Raw genomic sequence first — 23,030 nt, 5'->3', positions numbered from 1 at the left:
TTTGGCGACGAGTATGAAGCGAGGGCCAGCCAACGAGAGCATACAGGTCGCAATGGTGGGTAGTATATGGGGCTTTGGTGACAAAACGGATTGCACTGTGATAGACTGCATCCAATTTGTTGAGTAGGGTATTGGAGGCTATTTTGTAAATGACATCGCCGAAGTCGAGGATTGGTAGGATGGTCAGTTTTACAAGGGTATGTTTGGCAGCATGAGTGAAGGATGCTTTGTTGCGAAATAGGAAGCCAATTCTAGATTTAACTTTGGATTGGAGATGTTTGATGTGGGTCTGGAAGGAGAGTGTACAGTCTAACCAGACACCTAGGTATTTGTAGTTGTCCACGTATTCTAAGTCAGAGCCGTCCAGAGTAGTGATGTTGGACAGGCGGCCAGGTGTTGGACAGGCGGCCAGGTGCAGGCAGCGATCGGTTTAAGAGCATGCATTTAGTTTTACTTGTATTTAAGAGCAATTGGAGGCCACAGAAGGGGAGTTGTATGGCATTGAAGCTTGCTTGTAGGGTTGTTAACACAGTGTCCAAAGAAGGGCCAGAAGCATACATAATGGTGTCGTCTGCGTAGAGGTGGATCAGAGACTCACCAGCAGCAAGAGCGACATCATTGATGTATACAGAGAAGAGAGTCGGTCCAATAATTGAACCCTGGGGCACCCCCATAGAGACTGCCAGGGGTCCGGACAGCAGACCCTCCGATTTGACACACTGAACTCTATCAGAGAAGTAGTTGGTGAACCAGGCGAGGCAATCATTTGAGAAACCAAGGCTGTCAAGTCTGCCGATGAGGATGTGGTGATTGACAGAGTCGAAAGCCTTGGCCAGATCAATGAATACGGCTGCACAGTAATGTTTCTTATCGATGGCGGTTAAGATATCGTTTAGGACCGTGAGCGTGGCTGAGGTGCACCCATGACCAGCTTTGAAACCAGATTGCATAGCGGAGATGGTATGGTGAGATTCAAAATGGTCGGTAATCTGTTTGTTGACTTGGCTTTCGAAGACCTTAGAAAGGCAGGATAGGATAGATATAGGTCTGTAGCAGTTTTGGTCAAGAGTGTCCCCCCCCCCTTTGAAGAGGGGGATGACCGCAGCTGCTTTCCAATCTTTGGGAATCTCAGACGACACAATTTGGCAACAATTTCGGCAGATAATTTTAGAAAGAAAGGGTCCACATTGTCTAGCCCGGCTGATTTGTAGGGGTCCAGTTTTTACAGCTCTTTCAGAACATCAGCTGATTGGATTTGGGAGAAGGAGAAATGGGGAAGGCTTGGGCGAGTTGCTGTGGGGGGTGCAGTGCTGTTGACCGGGGTAGGAGTAGCCAGGTGGAAAGCATGGCCAGCCGTAGAAAAATGCTTATTGAAATTCTCAATTATAGTGGATTTATCAGTAAAAGTTAAAGTACAGATACCCCCAAAAATGACTTAAGTAGTACTTTAAAGTATTTTTACATAAGTACTTAAACTATTGCTATTATACAATGTATATTTATGTAGCTAAACCTGTACAGCTCTAATTAAATTGATATCGTTAATTTACACAACAAAAAACTAATTTACCTAATCTAGGCGATTTTTAGCCCTGAAACAGAGGTCACACAACACTTGCTACAGCTACAAGTTCAATGACATAATTTACAATTACTTTTTTACAAAGCACCAAAAATATTTGTACCACACAAGACCTCTCGAATTGTTAATTGATTAATGATTGTTGATTCATCTTTAATGTTGTAGTTATAGATTCGTGAAAGTTGTATTTCTTCTCAGCAGATTCGCCTCTTCTCACCAGCTCACACAGATGGAACAAGGAGGGTTGGTTATAAATATCTTTGGGAAGATTTGCATTGTTTCTCGTTGCGTCCTCTGGCCTCGTCTCCTTCTCATAACACATTGGATGAGAAAGCCAGAGGTCCCGCCCCTCTGACATTCTTCTCCATTCGGTTTTGAGAAGGAGACGACGAGAGAGGACGCAACGATTTTGAAATTGAAGAACAAACGACGAATCATCGAATCTGAATCGTCAGATTTGTAATCACATTTTCGGGCGGGATGATTGAAAGTTTGTTTTCGTGGACCAGTGACCACTGTTGAAAATCTGCATAGTATGTTTTATGGCTACTTTTACGATACGATCAGTAAAACATTTGAGCAATAATATAATTTTGACCATCGCTAAAGAAAAGACAACTGATATGGAGCGACCATCGAGGTTTGTAACCAAAGCTTACCTTCTTTATTAGCTAAGCCTCGCTAGCTATTACAGTAGCGTTAGCCAGTAGTACGAGCTGACAGCACAGACTAGAGAATTGTATTGCTTTGCTTGATCTTTAGTCTCGGAAATCCCAAACCTACATTGGTACATTGTGGGTGGCAACCCGTCTGTCTAGAGAGACTACTTGATCTTGCCAAATCTTGTCACTTATAAGGTGTGTGCGCGCGCGCAAGTGGTTTTTATTGATTTATTATTCATTTTTTTACAGGAAGACCAAGCTTGTAAATTATTCAGATTTCCAGGATTTGGGTGATGGTATGTCAAATCCAATGTATTTCATTAATTTATGGTGTAAGTAGCCAGTTGGTGTTGCAATTCCCTTCTCCTTTTATGTAATCATGTGTTCCACTGTTTCTGATCATGTGCAACAGATGATGATTTTGCCTCTGTGAAAGCACCACCCAGCAAAAAAGCAAAGGAGAGTGTGAAAGAACCAGCACAGGAGAAAAGCAAGAAATCTTCAAGCAAGACCTCCAGTCAAGAGACTGGCTCACAGCCCATAGGCCACAAGGATAGGTAGGACGTTGAATCAGAAACAAGCAGAAACAACCCTTAAAGGGTTTACTAAACAACACCATATATTCAATATAATTTCTTGTTGTTTCTTTGTTCCTCAATAAATATGTTGTGGAGACAAAAGTTATGAAACATTCTTAACAGTTTTGTAGTGTGTGACCACGGCTATGTAAACAAAAGCATGCATGCAGAACACAAACACACTGAATGTCCTTGTTGCCCTCTGTCAGTGCCCCGTCACCTTATTCTGCATAGTGACAGATAAACAATAACAAATACCCAGTTGCAGGCAGTATTAGGGACACTGTGTCTAGATGTTGTATGTAATGACATCAGGCTGACCACTGGCCCAGAGAAGAACTCCATAAATCAGTGCTCAAACTCAAATGAGTCTTTTAGCCAGACGCGTTGCTTGTGATCTGCCATGCATCAAATCACAAAAAGACACAATGTGTGGTGAATCATTGGCAAGGTCTCTGAGGCCAGTGGCAGTAAGGGTGTTTTGATGTGTCATGGTGATACAGAGTGACAGTCACTCTGAATGTAACCTTGTGATCAATCTGCTCTATGTTGATCAATATTGTCTGTGAAACTTCAGCAGTGCAGCTCAGGATGACCAGAATTCACCTACACATATCACGTGTTACATGTCAACTCTGTTACACTTTTGTCACATGTCCCTTTGAGAAGGCTTTTTAATGTATCAGAATTGTACCTGTGTTTTTCAGGAAACCATTGGATGAGAAGCTGTATGACAGAGATTTGGAAGCAGCTCTTACTTTGTCGTTGCTTAAAACCACCAAGATAAATGAGGAACAATGTTCCTATAATCCAGGTTTGCATTGGACTGTTGATTCTTTACAATTGGTGTTTGAAACATTGCTGTTCAACAGCAAAACAGCAATTTGGAGTGGTTTGGCTCATTGGTAGATTTATCACAATGTGAGAGATGAGATGACTCGCATGTCTCACTCACTGTCAACAATTATTTGCAATTTAGTTTATTCTATTTATTTTTAGAAAGATGTGTCAAGAATCAACGACAAATAGATGGTAAAAATCCTCCATCATTATTCCTTTCCAACTGCAGTGTGGACTTCAACCATTTGGGTATTTATTTTTGATATCTAAAATGCATGGGTGGTAATGATACACATGCCCACCACTGACAAATCTATTTAATATTATTGGATCCCATGCTTTTGCATCTCACAGACACTAGTGATCCCTTTGTGATTAGATAATCTCCTCCCTTAGGCCATGACCAGATAACGAATGATCGGGGATCCCCTTGCGCCCCCTCCAGACAGAGGAAGGCAGCCTCCAAGGCTACAGAGCAGCAAAGGAGCATGCTGAAGGATGGCGATGAGGACTACAATCCCAAAGGGACACCAGGTTGTCATATCAACAAAATGGCGTATGCTCTTTGTTTTTCTACATTCCAGGTGTATTTCATGACACATTTGTTGTGTACTGTATACTGAATATTCCTTTCTATTCAGATTCAGAGAGTGATGCTGATTTCAGTGATCCAGCTGAAAGTGGTAATGATGATGATGAGTTCACAGTAAAGAAACGAGAGAAAAAGAAAAAAAACACAAAAGTGAAGACAGCCAAGAAAGAGCAACCAAAAGCTAAACCTCAGGCGGCCTCAAAGGAAGAAAAGCAGCCATCAAAACCATCAAAAACCAAACCACATTTGACAGGTACTTAATAGCTTTAAGAACTATGAACTGCCATTCTAATAACCCAATCTCTTCATGCTCCCAGCCTGCCGAGTTTCAATCAAATTGTCCTTCTGTGCCTCACAGGGTCTCCCAGTCTAAAAACTCCCACCGTAGGTAGAAGTCCAACTGCCAAGCCTGCTTCCGTGCCCAAGAGGTCCCCTGCCGCTTCTCCTGTCTCCAGACCTGCAGTCTCTGGCAGTCCAGCAGGGGGCAGAATACCCAAGTGGAATCCTCCAGGTAAGACTGACTGAAAGGTCAAGGAGGTCATCGTAATCTCATAAACAGGTGTAGGACTGCATGTTTGGAAACAAGGTTGTGCCTTGTATTCAGGCATTTTAAGACCCAGTTCACCCATTATTTTTCTTATACAACTTGTCATCAGGTCACGTTGGACGAAGTCCCGGCTCATCACAGAGTGCCCCAGTGAAGTCTCCAGGGCAGGGTCTAAGACTTGGACTGTCTCGCATGGTGCGGGTCAAATCCCTACACCCCAGTGTTGCTAGTCACTGACCCCACCTATCTATCAGAGAGGAGCTCTATGCCTCTCTGCCTAATTGACAGTTGACTTTCAGGATTCCTTTTGTAATCCTCTAGATCTGTCTATTTTAAATAAGAGGCATTCAAATTGTACTGTTAATTATTTTTAGTCTGGTGTCATACATGCTCTCCTTTTATATCAGCTCATCTTTTGGACCATTTGACTTAACAAAGGTCAGTTCCCAACTTTTTCTGTTATTAGGCCTACAGCAAAGCCTTCAGATTTCAAACCTTTTGTGTCTTTTATCATTTCAGAGAGGTTTTCGTCTTCTGTCTGTTTAGTTTTCACTCAAACATGTAAAGAAATGGTGCAATGGCACACTCTGCTGGATACAATAATCTTAAAATGCAAAATGAACATTGTTAAAGTGGGTAAAAAAGCTGAGGGATGAGGCTGGAGAAATGTAACCACTCTGAAATTCATAGATAGAGCTGTGGATGCAAGGACTGACCATTCATGATATCAAAACTAGTTTTAACCATGTTTTGAGGCTATATACCCAAAGTGTAAAAACTGGTTGGATCAACTTTATTTTCACGCCATTTCAACCTCCAAAAAATCTATGTGATGAAGTTGAATCAACATGGAAAATTGGATATTCAAAAAGTCAAAGTAAGGGTATTTCATAATTTTTTTCACCCAACTTTTAACCTAAAACGACATGACATTTGTTGTTAATTTCATGTTAAATTCACGTTAGTCGACAACTAAACTAAATGTAAATCAAAATGAGAAGTTGAACTGAAGGCTGTGCCCAGTGAGTAGTATTTGTTTGCATTTAATGTATTAACAAACATTGGGATTAAAACAGTTTATATTTTGGGGTCTGATGGGGTATGACCATTCAACCAACCTCATGAGCCATTTATAAGTTAAATTCTTCAAGACTCAATGGGCTAATATCATTAATTTCAAAAGTAAAATAATGGATGTAGCAACTACAGAACGCCCCTTTATATAACGTTTTACCTTGATTTGATGAAAATCCAGTAGAATAGGCTATGTACGTGTTCTATTTGTGTTTAAAGTGTTGTGGATGTTGTTTGTTTAGCGAAAGCTTTGTACAATGTGTAAATATAAAACATTAAAGATTCAATAGAAACTATAACCTTTTATGTAGTGAGCATGTTTCCAGTATAGCCTGTATAGGTCTAATGAGTTTGTTCAGCATCTCCGTGTGTTGTGGAACATTGTGGACAGCTACTTTTTGGGTGAATGATAATTCTCATTGCTCCCAAAACCAGAAATGGAAAGTGAATCACCATAGATTATCATTATTCTTTTGCGTTACATAATGCGTTGTTTTACGTGTTGATTTCACTTTTAGCGCTTATCAGTCAACAGCGCGCCGTCGTCAGTCCGAATGTATCTCCATTACGACATAATGAAACCACAATGACATGACGCATATGTATGCATAGTCAGTTTGACCATTGCGTTTGACAGTTCAATATTTAGTTTATTCCGTTACCTTGCAGCAGTAAACACCGGACATGAGCGAAGGAAATCCATCCAATGAGCGAAAGTAAGTGTGAATTAGTTGTATGATTTCCATTTCTGATTTTGGTTATCAATCCTTTTTTTTTTATCGTGAATTTGCCAAATTTTCTATTTTTTTCATTCTATTGCTGTGTTATTTACTCAAATATACTATGCAAACATCTAAAGGGATAATAGACAAATAGTATTAAAAAAACTATCGCTCAAAAAAGATAATTCCACTATTTAAACACAAAAAAACATGTATGTCAAAAATCTTCAAAGACTCCATAAACCTCTCAAGTTGATGACCTTTCTGTTTTCAATAGGAAAGAAATGAAAAAGAAGTTGAAGAGACTTATCGAAAACAGGAACCAACATCTCCCGTTGTTGAAAAAGGTACTGTATTTCTCATGACATTTACAATATAGACATTTAGCAGACACTCTTAGATCATATCTGGACCACCTGAGATCACCCACAATCCAACAGTCAGAGTTGCCTAACAAAACTCCAGCCTTGGATCCAACCAGACCTACCACAGGAAGAAGGTAAGCTTACCATCAATCTGAAGCCCTACCCCCAGTTACATCTCAATCCTCTGGCAATTAAAAAAGCACATTGATTGATATCTGAGTGGCACAGTCTCTGTCTCTGCACAGGCTGAATTCTATGTACAATGCTGCAGTCCATAATAAATTAAACAATAGTCCATGTCCTCTGAATGGGATCTGCCGTAGGCTACCTGGGATTTGGGATATAAAAAAAAATAGCTGGACCACTGGAGGACAGGATATAAAATGTGGAATGGAAAAAAATCCACCACATAAAATTAACAAGAAAAGGAGAGTGGGAGACTCCCTGATCCAGTGGTGCTAATTCATTGCCTGTAGAATACCAATGAGAGGAAGCCTGAAACCAAAGGCAGGAATATGAGATAGTGAGCGATGATGAATTCCCTCTACATGCCATGCGCTCAGGAAACATCTCTGTGCTACTAGAGATGTCGTTATACAGACTGCTCCTCTGATCAAATGTCTATTTAGGGCTGCTGGCTGCGGCACGATCTACCTCAAACTCTGGAACATGTACTGTCAGAACTCAACCAGGGCTGATGATGAAAGCGAAGAAAAAGACACAAGCATTGCGGCTACATCAGCAATGCAATGCCTAGAAGAAATACAAAAAAAGGCAGAGACATGTCATTTTGACATTGTATTATGAATCTAGCTTGATAAAAGCTTTCTTTCATTGGTCCCTATTGGACTCAAAAGAAACATCACATTATATATTTTGTTTCGTGTAAATTGCTCATGGCTGTACATTGTTACCATATGTGGTTGCTAACGGTGGCAGCCAAAAATGGCTTGTTAGAGCACTAGTCCATTGCCCTCGGCAGGGAGTGTAGGAGGTGACCGAAACCTGTCTTTGCTTACCTGGCTAACATGGAGCCAGACTGCCTGTCTCATCTCCAGCACCATGGACAGCGAACGGGGGAACAGACAGTGCAGCTCACCCCACCCCACCACATGGCGGATGTGCCGACAGATGGCTCAGAGTAGTGGACAATGCAGACAGGTCGCTTACACTGTGTTTAGGGGGGAGTGATAAGCCAAAGGTGTGGGTGCTCTACAACATGTTATGCATGCTATATAGACAGTCCACTGAGCAGTCTTTTAATGCATGGCGATGGACATTTCTGTTGATTTGTCTGTGGTGAGTGTCTGGTGTTTTCCTGGTCTTGTTGGAGGCATTTTCATCAAACTATTTAGTTGGAAATTGGAAATGAAGCATGATCTTCTAATCATGAAGGCTACATTTTATTCATTAAAGTACCCCCCTCATTTTATGTTGTGGAGATAAATCTCTATGTTACAGCACAAAGAAAAGGAAGTATGTGCGTTCTCTGACCCCTTGTAGCTAAGTCAAATAACCCACAAATTCCCAGTGGAATGAACTTTGATGGTAGCCCACTCTATCATTCACTTCACATTCCTCAGCCACTGCCTGCCGGAGTTGTCTTTCTGGGACAGTTGTGTCACTACCACTGCTCAGTCAAAAGGATAGAGTTCACTCTGACCAGCAAGGTTAGACCGGTTCTGACCCCTGACAGACAGACCGACAGCATTGTTTAGGGTAAAGCCAGCAGTGCCTGATTAGTCTACTCAAGATAATATTGTGTCTAGCTGTCTCTGTACGCAGATTGAAGTGGATACAATCTGTGTTCTAATATGGGTCCTTGGGAAAGGCCAGCTACACAGGGCAAGCCTGTCTGTCCCCGGCCTTTTCTGGGACACGAGGATGGTGACATGGTAAGACTCCAAACAGGGCTGATTTACTAATGCCTGTTATGACATTCTCTGGATCAGCAGTGAAGAGATGGTTGTTATTGAATGCTATTGGTTATTGTCGGATTTACCTTGGACTTGATCATAGAAATTCAAACTGCATGAAGTGCATTTGTTTTGTGTGTGTGTGGAGGTTTTAACAATAGAGATGTAGGCTTGGCCACTGTGTTTTAGTTCTATTGCTATAGTTAACACTGCATTGTGTGCTCTCAGGGTTGTGTAGCTATTGATATCCACCACAGTGCTTATGCTCCTAGCTCTGCTCCTTCCAGAGTGGTTTTCCTCTCTGTGTCTCTGTGGCAGTCAGTCCAGGGCAGGCTACTAATGGGATTTAGCCTGATCTGGATTAGACCAGTGGGTGGTCCCTCCTTACTCTCTAGCCTTGGATGCCTCCTACTACTAAAGTTAGAGAATAAACACCCACCTACAACAACACAGGTCTACTGGTGCACTCCATCATGCTGCAGGAGAAACACACCTTTTGTTTCCACTAGAAAATAAAAAGGGCTATCCTTTACCTTTGCACAATTGTTTCCAGTTAGTCTTATAAGCCAAAAAATATTGTCAAATATAATTAATAATAATTAATAATGGTATTTTATGCACTGTGGACAATGAACCTTTGCCCAATTACCTCAACCGCACTGTTGGGTATAACTGCTACAGTGGGGCAAAAAAGTTTAGTCAGCCACCAATTGTGCAAGTTCTCCCACTTAAAAAGATGAGAGAGAGGCCTGTAATTTTCATCATAGGTACACTTCGACTATGACAAACAAAATGAGAAAAAAATCCAGAAAATCACATTGTAGGATTTTTAATTAATTTATTTGCAAATTATGGTGGAAAATAAGTATTTGGTCACCTACAAACAAGCAAGATTTCTGGCTCTCACAGACCTGTAACTTCTTCTTTAAGAGGCTCCTCTGTCCTCCACTCGTTACCTGTATTAATGGCACCTGATGAACTTGTTATCAGTATAAAAGACACCTGTCCACAACCTCAAACAGTCACACTCCAAACTCCACTATGGTCAAGACCAAAGAGCTGTCAAAGGACACCAGAAACAAAATTGTAGACCTGCACCAGGCTGGGAAGACTGAATCTGCAATAGGTAAGCAGCTTGGTTTGAAGAAATCAACTGTGGGAGCAATTATTAGGAAATGGAAGACTTACAAGACCACTGACAATCTCCCTCGATCTGGGGCTCCACGCAAGATCTCACCCCGTGGGGTCAAAATGATCACAAGAACGGTGAGCAAAAATCCCAGATCCACACGGGGGGCCTAGTGAATGACCTGCAGAGAGCTGGGACCAAAGTAACAAAGCCTACCATCAGTAACACACTACGCCGCCAGGGACTCAAATCCTGCAGTGCCAGACGTGTCCCCCTGCTTAAGCCAGTACATGTCCAGGCCTGTCTGAAGTTTGCTAGAGAGCATTTGGATGATCCAGAAGAAGATTGGGAGAATGTCATATGGTCAGATGAAACCAAAATATAACTTTTTGGTAAAAACTCAACTCGTCGTGTTTGGAGGACAAAGAATGCTGAGTTGCATCCAAAGAACACCATACCTACTGTGAAGCGTGGGGGTGGAAACATCATGTTTTGGGGCTGTTTTTCTGCAAAGGGACCAGGACGACTGATCCGTGTAAAGGAAAGAATGAATGGGGCCATATATCATGAGATTTTGAGTGAAAACCTCCTTCCATCAGCAAGGGCATTGAAGATGAAACGTGGCTGGGTCTTTCAGCATGACAATGATCCCAAACACACCGCCCAGGAAACGAAGGAGTGGCTTCGTAAGAAGCATTTCAAGGTCCTGGAGTGGCCTAGCCAGTCTCCAGATCTCAACCCCATAGAAAATCTTTGGAGGGAGTTGAAAGTCCGTGTTGCCCAGCAACAGCCCCAAAACATCACTGCTCTAGAGGAGATCTACATGGAGGAATGGGCCAAAATACCAGCAACAGTGTGTGTGAACCTTGTGAAGACTTACAGAAAACATTTGACCTCTGTCATTGCCAACAAAGGGTATATAACAAAGTATTGAGAAACTTATGTTATTGACCAAATACTTATTTTCCACCATAATTTGCAAATAAATTCATTAAAAATCCTACAATGTGATTTTCTGGATTCTTTTTCTAATTTTGTCTGTCATAGTTGAAGTGTACCTATGATAAAAAAATTACAGGCCTCATCTTTTTAAGTGGGAGAACTTGCACAATTGGTGGCTGACTAAATACTTTTTTGACCCACTGTACACTGCAATAAGAAGTCAGGCTTAGCCTATAGCCATGAACAGATTACGGCTGCAGGCTTACTAGTGAGGACTGGTTGTGACTATAGGCTTTTTCAATATCATGGACTGAAGCTGGAAATCATATCACCATGGAGACTGCAGCTTGTGTAATGGCAAAAAAAAACATATATGGATGGTATGTCGAAGGTGAGAGAAATACACTGGGTAGCAATTGAAAGAAAACAGCTATTTTCTGTTAGCACTGATAAAAAACATGTTACGAAATAACCACTGTTATCAAGTCGTGTCTACCCCGAGATGACTGACCATGCCGACGTAGGCTTCAGTAGAACATACTGTACCACCCACTTCACGCTTGGGGTATGTAGGATGAATCATGTGAAAGTGTAGATGCCTCTCCCACACATCTCAAAGGATTCTCCAGTCTGGATGAGCTAGCATATGGTTTGCATTGATGTGTAATTCACTTTCAATTATAAGGTGTGCGTGAGTTTTTTTTATTTTTTACAAGACCTGTACCAGAAGTACTCACAAGAATGGTAAACCAACTACAATTTTGAGAAGTGAAGACCTTCTGTTTTAGGTTAAGGGTTAGGGAAAACAGGATTTTGAATGGCAATCAATTGTTGGTCCCCCCAAAAGTCCTCACAAGTATAGTAAGACACGTGTGTGTGTGTGTGTGTGTGTGTGTGTGTGTGTGTGTGTGTGTGTGTGTGTGTGTGTGAGAGATTATAAACTGATCCAATGATTAAACATTTGATGATTTAGTACTGGTTTTTGACAATTGCATTTTTACAACCTAAAGATCTTTACTACTGTAAAGCTGTCGTGATATCATTCAATGTTCCATGTTTAATGTGGTTAGATGGTACCTTCGTGGGAGACTAAAATGAAGTAGTAATCATTAGCTTCAGATGTGTGGTTGCTATTCAGCAGTGTTACTCTGAGTTTCAGTTCCCGGACAGTGATTCTGACACGTGAGCATTGATCCAGTGTAGGTGTATCTCATTCTCTGTAGTAGGCCTACACTGTGAGATAAAAACGGCGAAGACTCAACCCAAGGATTTGGGGATTTAAGAAAAAATGGTGTCATACACGAGCTAGGGAGAGGGGATTTGTTGTTGTTTGAGCTTGGTCACAAACGGTCGATGGATTTTGTTTTGCTGGGGGACTTGGCAAATACTGTACATGGTTCTATCTACTAGCTACATAACGGTTTTACGCGCAATGTTGATTCTCATGCTTGGAAAGTTATGTATGCGGTACCCGAGGAGTCTGTGTGAAGTTGGACAGTTTAATGAATTGACAAACAATCTATACCGGGAGTCCAAGGTGTCGCTTGTCGATGTGGAATAAACTGTGACCCTAGAATACCCTAACAGGTGGCTCTCCGACGATATGCGCGTCAGTCTAACGACAGCTTGCACACTCTCCATAATCTTCGGCTGACAAAGCTTTTTTTCTGCATCTACAGTCCGTTCATTACTATTCAGTAGCACTACTCTGCAGTTACCACCGAGCGCCAACATCGTTTTGATGCGAAGCAGAATATTGGTTTCTGCGTTTACTCGGGAATAACATTTAGCCTGGGAATGTTTTCAAGCTGTGCGCTCACGTGGACCAACTAGGAGTGATTCTCGATGATAATTGGAATTCACTCGGGTTATAACGCAATGTTTCCAGAAATTCATATCAAGGTGAGGTATAAATAATGGTATTGCTTTGTTTTATGTGGCTCATTGGATGCAAATTCAACATGGTCTTTTTTTGCATTTTGTTTTAGTTCACAGTACTGTATTTGGAACCTCAGCATGAAAGTGCAAACTTTAAGTGTACTGTACAGACTTTACTGGACAGACAGACAGTAATTAGGTATGAAAACACTTTCCAACTGTTTTCAGAATCAGATGTCAATGCATTGACACAATTACTCCCATGGTTTCATGGTTCCACTAACCTTCAGATGGACTAACCCACTTCAATCCCCGTGATCTACAGCTCAGTGTGCTCAGGAATGGATCATTGGCTTCCTGGGGTCTACTGGGTTAATATGATCCGTTTGTCACGGCTGACACCTAGCTGGTGTCAGCACTGGATTCACAATATATTTGGGCTACTGCACATTTTTATATTGCAGTATTCAAAAATGGGCTAACTGTGTCTACTCTAGCCATACTCTAGCCCCCCCACCCCCCCATGCATTTATGCAGTATTGACTACAGCTGCATATGAACCACATTTGAGAATCATCGCTAGTTCTAAAAATACATTGCAATTTAATTAGGACGTTGGCCTTCATAGATTTTCTATATGCAGTCGGTGTGTGTGTGCGCACGTGTGAGTGCTGGGGCCAAGCAAAATAGTTTGTGCCTATGTGTAGGTGTGTGCACGAGTGTGTTCATCTTCAGCTAGCGCATATTATATGACATCCTTTTCTCATCCAATCCCCACAGACAGAGAAGCCCGATGCCTACTCCCAGCAACACAAACCCCAGCCTGAATGCACACGCCTTGGGTCCAGCCGGGCCTACCAGCAGCAGCAGGTAAACCTACTCCCTGATCCTTCAGTATTCTGCTCTTGTATGTGGGTGTGCGGGGAATACGATTGATGTGTCATGATCTGTTCGTGTGGGGGAGTACTATGACTAGTGTGAGCTGTAGGGGAATACTGTATGACGGAACAGCCCAGCCCGCACCTCTGAAAAGACGGAGCAGGGTAGTTATCACCAGTTAGTCCCTGCTGATTGGATCCTGAGTTTTAAGATTAAAAGTGATTTGCCTTATCCCAAAATGATTCAATGGCCTAAATAACAGTGTGAACGTGCCGGCCGGGTGCAGAGGTAACTGTCTTTGGTACCATGTTGCTATATATAGCTCTTTATGAATAATGAATCTTGCAGATACTGCAGTAAAGCCCTGGATATTAAACAGTGCGTTCTATTAATAGAAATTCCCCTCTCAATTTGGCAGCACTGTTTCAGTTCAAATCAATAAGGCCACGAGAGCCATACTACTGTAACTGCAGCACAGCTTTATCCTTCAGTCAGAGGTGGTGCCCTGGTATAACCTAGCCTTTTGGGCAGCTTTTGAGAGGATGTGTTACATAGAGTACCGAGAAAGACTAGCAGCCTATAAACAAAGAGAGAGTGAAGGAAAAATAAATGGAGAGAGAGACTCCGAGTCGGGCTGCAGTGAAAGCTTCTGTCGAAAAGCAGACCTCCAAGGCTTTAGACCCTGCTTCACTCTTGCCCTGGCACGTAACTCTATGCCCTTTCTGGGCACCACAGGCTACTTGCCTCATTACTGAATCGGCAGGACAACTAGAAACACCCAGTGCCTCAAACCTCGTTATGTAACAACACCTGTATTATCTCTGTAGATTTAACCTGGATGACCCTCTAAATATGGGTCCTTCTCTCTCTGCCTCCCTCTCTCTCTTGTTCTGGCTGTAGAACTGTGGCTCGGGCAAAGGCACCCTGCCCAAGCTGGATACTAAGCCCTTGGTTGTAAACAATGTCAAGTACCATCACCTGTCCGAAAGCATCCTGCCCAACATCACCAGCAAGGGCCTGCAGAACATCTGTGATGGGCAGCTTTCAGGTACTAGGCACCAGGAAAGCTTCCAGGTGAGTCCTTGTTACTATTAGTCGAATCTCTTGGTATTATGTACTTAGAGCCTAGTATATTGAAGCAATGAAACATTCTGCTGAGAAGTTATAAGTGTTAAATTGTTACCATGCAAAACCTCTGCAACTAGTTAATTTCCTGTATGTTTTACAATTGACAGGATGAGAGATCACAGAGCTCCACAGTGGAGAGTCTGCCAGAGTCCATCAACAGGAAGAACAATCAGGAGCAGGAGAGGAATATTGAGGGACACAATCTGCCCATGTCTCCTGCAGGTGTGTGTGGGCTACGGGTAGGACTAGGTCTGAGTAGGAGTTGGAGAGTAGGGAAGCGTTGGTGGAAGGTGCTGTTGTTGGCGATTTAGTATTGGCAATTCTAAAAGAGAAAGAGTTTTCTGTCCCTTGATCTTATTTAATCAGGAAGAAACAAATGCAAACTGGGATTTGCTGACAGGAATTTCTTTTCCCTCCTATACAGAGGTCCTGAAGGCGTTCAAAGATCGTCTGACTGAACATGAGCAGGAGGAGGTCATGGACTACTCCGAGGTCTGGTACCTGGGCCTGGATGCCAAGAAGATGGAGGGTTCCCCCAGCCTGCCCCATAACTCTGGCTACGACGATGAGAGCGGAGGCTATCTGAAGGTAACATAAAAATGGGCACAAAGATGGCAGTAAAGAAGCTCTGTGAATTTCAGAACCAGTTTTAGTGCCATATAGAGTAAACTTTTTGCAGTATTGCTTTAAAGTAAATTATACCCTTTTCTCTGCAGGTCGCGCATGACCACATAGGCTTCCGGTTTGAGGTGCTGGAGGTGATCGGGAAAGGATCCTTCGGACAGGTCCTGAAGTGCCTGGATCACAAGACCAATGAACTTGTCGCCATCAAGGTCATTCGCAACAAGAAAAGGTGACTAACACCACTAGCTAGCTAGCATATCGTAGTACAGCTGGGTTGTCAAATACCAACCTTTCACTAATAACATGTTAGGACACGCTATGACACATGTTATAACACTGCTTCTCTGTTATGATTGGCTGCAGGTTCCACCACCAGGCCATGGTGGAGTTGAAGATCCTGGATGCGTTGAGAAGGAAGGACAGAGACAACAAACACAACGTCATTCACATGAAGGAGCACTTCTACTTCCGGAACCATCTCTGCATCTCCTTCGAGCTCCTGGGGTAGGCTTGACGGACACAGACACTGTAGGGCCAAATATAAGATAATATTCAGAAATACAATAATACCTTTTTGTTATTTGTTTATTTAGTTCAGGAGAGAATACGTTTGCTATATTTCATCCACAGAAGGTAAACATGTAGTATGAAGATTATTTGGGCATGTAAATCTAAAGGATGTTTGCTTGTATCTTTGACCGTGCAGAGTGAACCTGTACGAACTTATCAAGAAGAACAAATTCCAGGGCTTCAGCCAGATCCTGGTGCGCCGCTTTGCCTACTCCCTCCTCAAGTGCCTGCAGATGCTGCACAAAGAGAAGATCATCCACTGTGACCTGAAACCGGTATGACCCCTAGCCATGACCTTTAACCCCTAACAACCTTGACACATTACTTCATGAAAAGTGAAGCATATTTGCACACATATTCATTGTTGGCTCAGTATAATGGTGCCACAGGAGAGGATATGCTCATACTTGGGTATTTATTTTCCAGGAAAACATCCTTCTGTCACACAAAGGCCAAGGCAACATCAAGGTCATTGACTTTGGCTCCAGCTGCTATGAGCAGCAGAGAGGCGAGTGTCTTAGCTTGTAGATTTTCCTAATGTAGGGTTAGAGCAAGTAGGCAAACAGGGGGCACAAACTCATTATAGTATCACATTATAGCATACCTAATTCCTGGCTCTCCTTCACAGTTTACACCTACATCCAGAGCCGCTTCTACCGTTCCCCAGAGGTGCTCCTGGGCCATCCCTACAGCATGGCCATCGACATGTGGAGCTTTGGCTGCATCCTGGCTGAGCTCTACACTGGCTTCCCCCTCTTTCCTGGGGAGAGTGAGGTGGAGCAGATTGCCTGCATCATGGAGGTACCTACCTAGTACCTACAATACCATGTTCTCTTTGTTAATGGCTCTTTCAACCTTGTGGTTTGGCTCACTGTGTGTGTTCACCTGATTTGTTCTCAGGTGCTGGGAATGCCTCCAAATGATTTCTTATCGACAGCAACCAGGAAAAGGCATTTTTTTGGTAAGCGTTTTTGATCTTAGTACAGTCACATGGTTTTCTCTTTGACTGTTCGATTGAAATTCTGTTTAACTGAGACCTTTCACTTCTACTGACGTACCAATAGGATCACAGTTAAATGTGTATATTTCTGACATAGGGATTTGCATAATTTTAGTGTCAGAGGGTGTTTAAGCAATAAGCCTGAGGGAGTGTTGGCCATATAACACAGCTGAGGGTTGTTCTTATGCACAATGTGAAAGGGAGTGCCTGGATACAGCCCTTAGCTGTGGTATATTGACCATATACCACAAACCACTGACGTGCCTTATTGCAATTATAAACTGGTTACCAACGTAAATAGAACAGTAAACAAGTATGTTTACATCACAACCATGGTATATAGTATGATATTTCAGCCAATCAGCATCCAGGACCCAAACTACCCGGTGTATAATTCTTAGTAAGAGATCTTCTTGTTGATTAAGCCCTGGTTGTGATTGTGCAGATTCCAAGGGAAACCCCAGGAACATCACCAACAGCAGGGGGAGAAAGAGACGGCCCAACTCCAAGGATCTGGCCAGTGTCCTGAAGACCAACGATCCTGTCTTTCTGGACTTCATCAAACGCTGTCTCACGTATGTACTGTGCACACTGTACACCTGTCAATAACACAGCCATAGAATTACCCAATCTCAAATATTACTAAGGAGTCATGTGAAGCGAGCCCTCTTTCGCATTATTATTGACTTAAGTTTATTTACCGTTTACTCATCCAGGTGAGGCTCATTGAGATTGAAATCTACAAGGAAGCCCAGTGTGGGGTTTTACCTTTGGTTCTCTCTGGGAGAATCTCATTTGAATACTCCTCACTTCCTCTCTTCTCTCTCCTCGCCTCCATCTCAAAACCCAATGGAGGAAGAAGGTCAGAGGGGAGGGACCTCCGAGAGAGCATGCGAGGTGTATTCAATTGAGATGTGCTCTCTTCTCTCTGTCAGGTGGGACCCTAAGAAGCGCATGACGCCCGACGAGGCCATGCAACATGAGTGGATCCAGGAGGCCCGCTCCAACAAGTTTCGGCCCAAGACCCGCACCGTGAGAAGGCCCAGCGAGAGCCTGAGCAACGTGGAGAACAACAAGATAGAGCAGCACATTCCCCACAACCCAGCCCTCATCAACAAGATAGGTAAGAGGAGCAGTCATCTACCATACTACTACCATGCCCTCATATGTATGTGTTTACATGTAACAAAACAAAAAAAACATCTGCACTAGGCATTTTTTAGACTTTGAGAGTGGCAAATTGACACAGACTACATTTTCTCCACATCTCTATGATTGACATGAAGTAACAGGCATCTTGCTTCCCCCTCTCTGACGCAGTTGACAAGGCATTCTACAGCCCGTTCTCCAACGCCACAGACAGGCCCAAGAGAGAGAACTCTGTGAAGCTGGCGTCCGCCGAGCGCTTGCGTCCGATCGGGGCTTCGGCTGAGGGCCAGATGGGTGAGGGCAAGACCAAGAGCACCAGGGCTGTTAGCAGCAGCAAGCAGGAGGTACATAGGGAGAGATCAGTCCACATCGTCATCAGACCCCGGCTGGAGCACACTGTAGACGCAGACAGGGACAGTCTGGAGCCCCAGCAGGGCCTGTCCCCCATCACATGAAGGCCCCAGGGACAGAGGGCTTGGGGCTGGGAGGGGGTTGAGGGGAGGGGGGATTTATAGGTCACATGCATAGGTCACATCAGGGTTAATATTATCAGAGGTCTAACATAAGACACATATTAATAACATTAAATGGGGGTCATTGTTGGAGTGTATCCTGTTTTGTAGATGTAGTGGGTCATGAATTTGTTATATACAGTGGGGCAAAAAAGTATTTAGTCAGCCACCAATTGTGCATGTTCTCCCACTTAAAAAGATGAGAGAGGCCTGTAATTTTCATCATATGTACACTTCAACTATGACAGACAAAATGAGAAAACATTGTAGGATTTTTAATGAATTTATTTGCAAATTATGGTGGAAAATAAGTATTTGGTCACCTATAAAACAAGCAAGAATTCTGGCTCTCACAGACCTGTAACTTTTTCTTTAAGAGGCTCCTCTGTCATCCGCTCGTTACCTGTATTAATGGCACCTGTTTGAACTTATCAGTATAAAAGACACCTGTCCACAACCTCAAACAGTCACACTCCAAACTCCACTATGGCCAAGACCAAAGAGCTGTCAAAGGACACCAGAAACAAAATTGTAGACCTGCACCAGGCTGGGAAGACTGAATCTACAATAGGTAAGCAGCTTGGTTTGAAGAAATCAACTGTGGGAGCAATTATTAGGAAATGGAAGACATACAAGACCACTGATAATCTCCCTCGATCTGGGGCTCCACGTAAGATCTCACCCCGTGGGGTCAAAATGATCACAAGAACGGTGAGCAAAAATCCCAGAACCACACGGGGGGACCGAGTGCATGACCTGCAGAGAGCTGGGACCAAAGTAACAAAGCCTACCATCAGTAACACACTATGCCGCCAGGGACTCAAATCTTGCATTGCCAGACGTGTCCCCCTGCTTAAGCCAGTATATGTCCAGGCCCATCTGAAGTTTGCTAGAGAGCATTTGGATGATCCAGAAGAAGATTGGGAGAATGTCATATGGTCAGATGAAACCAAAATATAACTTTGTGGTAAAAACTCAACTCGTCGTGTTTGGTGGACAAAGAATGCTGAGTTGCATCCAAAGAACACCATACATACTGTGAAGCATGGGGGTGGAAACATCATGCTTTGGCGCTGTTTTTCTGCAAAGGGACCAGGACGACTGATCCGTGTAAAGGAAAGAATGAATGGTGCAACTCATGTATCGTGAGATTTTGAATGAAAACCTCCTTCCATCAGCAAGGGCATTGAAGATGAAACGTGGCTGGGTCTTTCAGCATGACAATGATCCCAAACACACCGCCCAGGAAACGAAGGAGTGGCTTCGTAAGAAGCATTTCAAGGTCCTGGAGTGGCCTAGCCAGTCTCCAGATCTCAACCCCATAGAAAATCTTTGGAGGGAGTTGAAAGTCTGTGTTGCCCAGCAACAGCCCCAAAACATCACTGCTCTAGAGGAGATCTGCATGGAGGAATGGGCCAAAATACCAGCAACAGTGTGTGAAAACCTTGTGAAGACTTACTGAAAACATTTGACCTCTGTCATTGCCAACAAAGGGTATATAACAAAGTATTGAGAAACTTTTGTTATTGACCAAATACTTATTTTCCACCATAATTTGCAAATAAATTCATTAAAAATCCTTCAATGTGATTTTCTGGATTTTTTTTCTCATTTTGTCTGTCATAGTTGAAGTGTACCTATGGTGAAAATTACAGGCCTCTCTCATATTTTTAAGTGGGAGAACTTGCACAATTGATGGCTGACTAAATACTTTTTTATCCCACTGTATGTGCTGCACTATAGAATATATTTCCTAGTCCAATGGTATGTTTAGCGCTTGGACTCTGTCTAGCTGCAGAGGTCTTTGGAACACAGAGTCTTCGGTGGGTCTTTGGGTAGAGTTAAATGTGCTGTGTATCAGCAAATGTTGGTCTTCTCTAGTATTGCAGTAGTCACAAATGTGCTTATTGCATCTAGAATGTGGCCACATGCACTTGTCATAAGCTTGTAAAGTAGCACAGGTCACGTGCATTAGTTTAAAATGGCTGAAATATTCTCTGAGGTGGGATCCCTCGGCTTAGAACCCAGATCAATGCCCAGATTTTCCTGTTTTCCACTCTCGGTATAGCCAGGTTAGGCCGAGCCACATTTACTGTAATTTTGCCATCACGGATGTCTGACCCAAAATATACGTAGGTTAAGCCCTGGCCCACGTGTTTGCATTGGAATACACATGGCAAGCCCAAGGAGTTGCCCGTGCCATGGATGCGATGTTTAAGGCTCTTAGCAGCACAAAGCATCTCCCATGCACAGAGCTGATGGTGATAGTGGAAAAACATAAAGCACTAGTGTGCACAAACTGATCTTGAGATTACTCAGAGTTTACCATGTTTATGGAATTTGACTTTGACTCAATCATTTGTGGTTGTTGACCATAGTATTATTGATATTGTTTCATTACTAGTTTATTCTGAAGATTCATACAACTCTAGGTGTTACTGAATAAAATGACAATCACCTGTAAGTCAGTGAAAGGGCGGCTGTCGAGCTGACAACTGTTAGCTCAAAAACAGGGCCCTCAAGTGGTCAATGTAAAGGAATGTTATTTTCCTGACCTGAAATGCCAAGCTTGGACTGGGATTGGATGGTTTGATATTCTTCATACGTCATTGTCATATACAAAGTTTCCCGGTGTCTACAAAACAGGAATATTCTGACCAGTGATCCTCACCACTTGTTATTCAAATGTGCCTTTCAGCATCCAATGCATCGTCTGTTTTTTTTTTATTCCTCACACAAATGTCATTTTTTTAAAGCTCTTAATTCCTCAAAAAAGCAGTTCCATCTATTTTGATTAACTTCTCTTACCTTGACAAAAAGATCATTTGCTGCAATGTTCAGCTTTCTTCAATAAAACCTGGGCCAAATGAAGGAAGGTAGCTTTTTTTTGTTCTCTGTAAGCTTCTTTTTAAGGAAACTGGTGCTGATGCTTTTCACATGCTCCAGTTAGAGAAAGTCATTTTAAAACTGTTTTTATATTTGTACCATGTTCAGAATATATTTCCTTTTGAACAGTACAGCATTTAATGTACATTTTACACTTTTGTTATGATTAACTTATTGGTTTAAGGTGTGACCTGTATATGAAATATTTGGGGTAATAAACTCAGCAAAAAATAAATGTCCTCTCACTGTCAACTACGTTTATTTTCAGCAAACTTAACATGTGTGAATATTTGTATGAACATGGTTACACGTGGTCTGCCACTGCAAGGACGATCAACTGTCCGTCCTGTCTCCCTGTAGCGCTGTCTTAGGCGTCTCACAGTACGGATATTGCAATTTATTGCCCTGGCCACATCTGCAGTCCTCATGCCTCCTTGCAGCATGCAAGGCACGTTCACGCAGCTGAGGCATGCAGCTGAGGCACAGCTAAGGCATGTTCACACAGATGAGCAGGGACCCTGGGCATCTTTTCTTTGGTGTTTTTCAGAGTCAGTAGAAAGGCCTCTTCAGTGTCTTTAAGTTTTCCTTAATTCCGTAACCTTAATTGCCTACCGTCAGTAAGCTGTTCGTGTCTTAACGACCGTTCCACAGGTGCATGTTCATTAATTGTTTATGGTTAATTTGACAAGCATGGGAAACAGTGTTTAAACCCTTTACAATGAAGATCTGTGAAGTTATTTGGATTTTTACGAATAATCTTTGAAAGACAGGGTCCTGAAAAAAGGATGTTTCTTTTTGGCCGAGTTTATATCTCAAGCACTGTATGTATACATAACCAGGTCACATTGGCAATGTCTTAAATGAAATATGTATATTTTTACCATGTTTCAATTGTAATTTGAATGGTTTTCTTGTTTATTTTTCAGTGCTCGCTGAACATTGTTATTTAAGAGAGCCCCACAGACAATAGCTGGTGCGCTTAATGATGATATTGTGTGATGTACTGAGTAACTGTTTTGCTATCTTTCTATAAGTCAGTATAATAGCATGCCAGGACATTGCTGATTTTATTGTACTGTACTACAACAAAAAGAAAGTGTGTGCATTCATTTCAACCAACTTATTTCACAATCAGCCATTGTGGTCTATTTGGAAATAATTGAATTGAGGTCATTCCACTTGATGAACTGTACATTGATACGAAAACATTTATGAACATGTAATTGAATAAATTGGTTGCCTCTGCCCATTTGATTGGACCTCAGATCATTTTGATGCTGTATAACACAAACATTCAGCTAGTTAATGAAACAATAGATTATTACCATGCAGGTAGTGAAATAATAGATGATTACCATGCAGGTACCCCAGCCTAGCTAATGTTAGCCACCACCTAACATTAGCGTTAGCCACCTAGCTAATTGGAATTCATAACATACAGTATCATACGACTTG

At 42.4% G+C, this 23,030-nt stretch overlaps 2 protein-coding genes across 3 annotated transcripts; both read left to right on the top strand.

Moving 5' to 3' along the window:
• The first annotated feature begins 1,825 nt into the window (after positions 1–1,825).
• On the top strand, positions 1,826–6,171 carry LOC110500070 (RAD51-associated protein 1). Of its 2 annotated transcripts, XM_021577215.2 has the most exons (9): positions 1,826–2,222; positions 2,494–2,540; positions 2,657–2,801; positions 3,530–3,636; positions 3,822–3,911; positions 4,059–4,196; positions 4,304–4,507; positions 4,613–4,765; positions 4,911–6,171. In XM_021577215.2, exons 1-9 carry the CDS (start codon positions 2,125–2,127, stop codon positions 5,036–5,038), a joined length of 1,110 nt encoding a protein of 369 aa, XP_021432890.2. In that variant the 5' UTR covers positions 1,826–2,124; the 3' UTR covers positions 5,039–6,171. The 2 variants fall into 2 exon arrangements, with proteins under 2 accessions (XP_021432890.2, XP_021432891.2); XM_021577216.2 differs by lacking the exon at positions 3,822–3,911.
• A 706-nt stretch (positions 6,172–6,877) lies between these two features.
• LOC110500069 (dual specificity tyrosine-phosphorylation-regulated kinase 4-like) lies at positions 6,878–18,951 on the top strand. Its single transcript, XM_021577213.2, has 14 exons — positions 6,878–6,944; positions 13,608–13,697; positions 14,607–14,780; positions 14,942–15,056; positions 15,259–15,422; positions 15,551–15,687; positions 15,822–15,962; positions 16,165–16,303; positions 16,455–16,536; positions 16,657–16,829; positions 16,929–16,989; positions 17,474–17,603; positions 17,964–18,151; positions 18,349–18,951. The coding sequence occupies exons 1-14, from the start codon at positions 6,882–6,884 to the stop codon at positions 18,630–18,632; spliced, it is 1,941 nt and encodes a 646-aa protein (XP_021432888.2). The 5' UTR covers positions 6,878–6,881; the 3' UTR covers positions 18,633–18,951.
• Positions 18,952–23,030: the final 4,079 nt, after the last annotated feature.

This window comes from Oncorhynchus mykiss, chromosome 21, assembly GCF_013265735.2.
Source record: "Oncorhynchus mykiss isolate Arlee chromosome 21, USDA_OmykA_1.1, whole genome shotgun sequence".
NCBI classification, from domain to species: Eukaryota; Metazoa; Chordata; class Actinopteri; order Salmoniformes; family Salmonidae; genus Oncorhynchus; species Oncorhynchus mykiss.
This window is presented reverse-complemented; position numbering and strand designations above follow the sequence as displayed.

Coding starts and splice junctions, on each gene's coding strand:
- LOC110500070 (XM_021577215.2), top strand. CDS start 2,125: ATGGCTACTTTTACGATACGATCAGTAAAACATTTGAGCAATAATATA. Junction 3,912..4,058: donor TGTGGACTTCAACCATTTGG/GTATTTATTTTT, acceptor CTCCTCCCTTAG/GCCATGACCAGATAACGAAT. Junction 4,508..4,612: donor AACCAAACCACATTTGACAG/GTACTTAATAGC, acceptor TGTGCCTCACAG/GGTCTCCCAGTCTAAAAACT.
- LOC110500069 (XM_021577213.2), top strand. CDS start 6,882: ATGAAAAAGAAGTTGAAGAGACTTATCGAAAACAGGAACCAACATCTC. Junction 13,698..14,606: donor GGGCCTACCAGCAGCAGCAG/GTAAACCTACTC, acceptor TTCTGGCTGTAG/AACTGTGGCTCGGGCAAAGG. Junction 16,990..17,473: donor CAGGAAAAGGCATTTTTTTG/GTAAGCGTTTTT, acceptor GTGATTGTGCAG/ATTCCAAGGGAAACCCCAGG.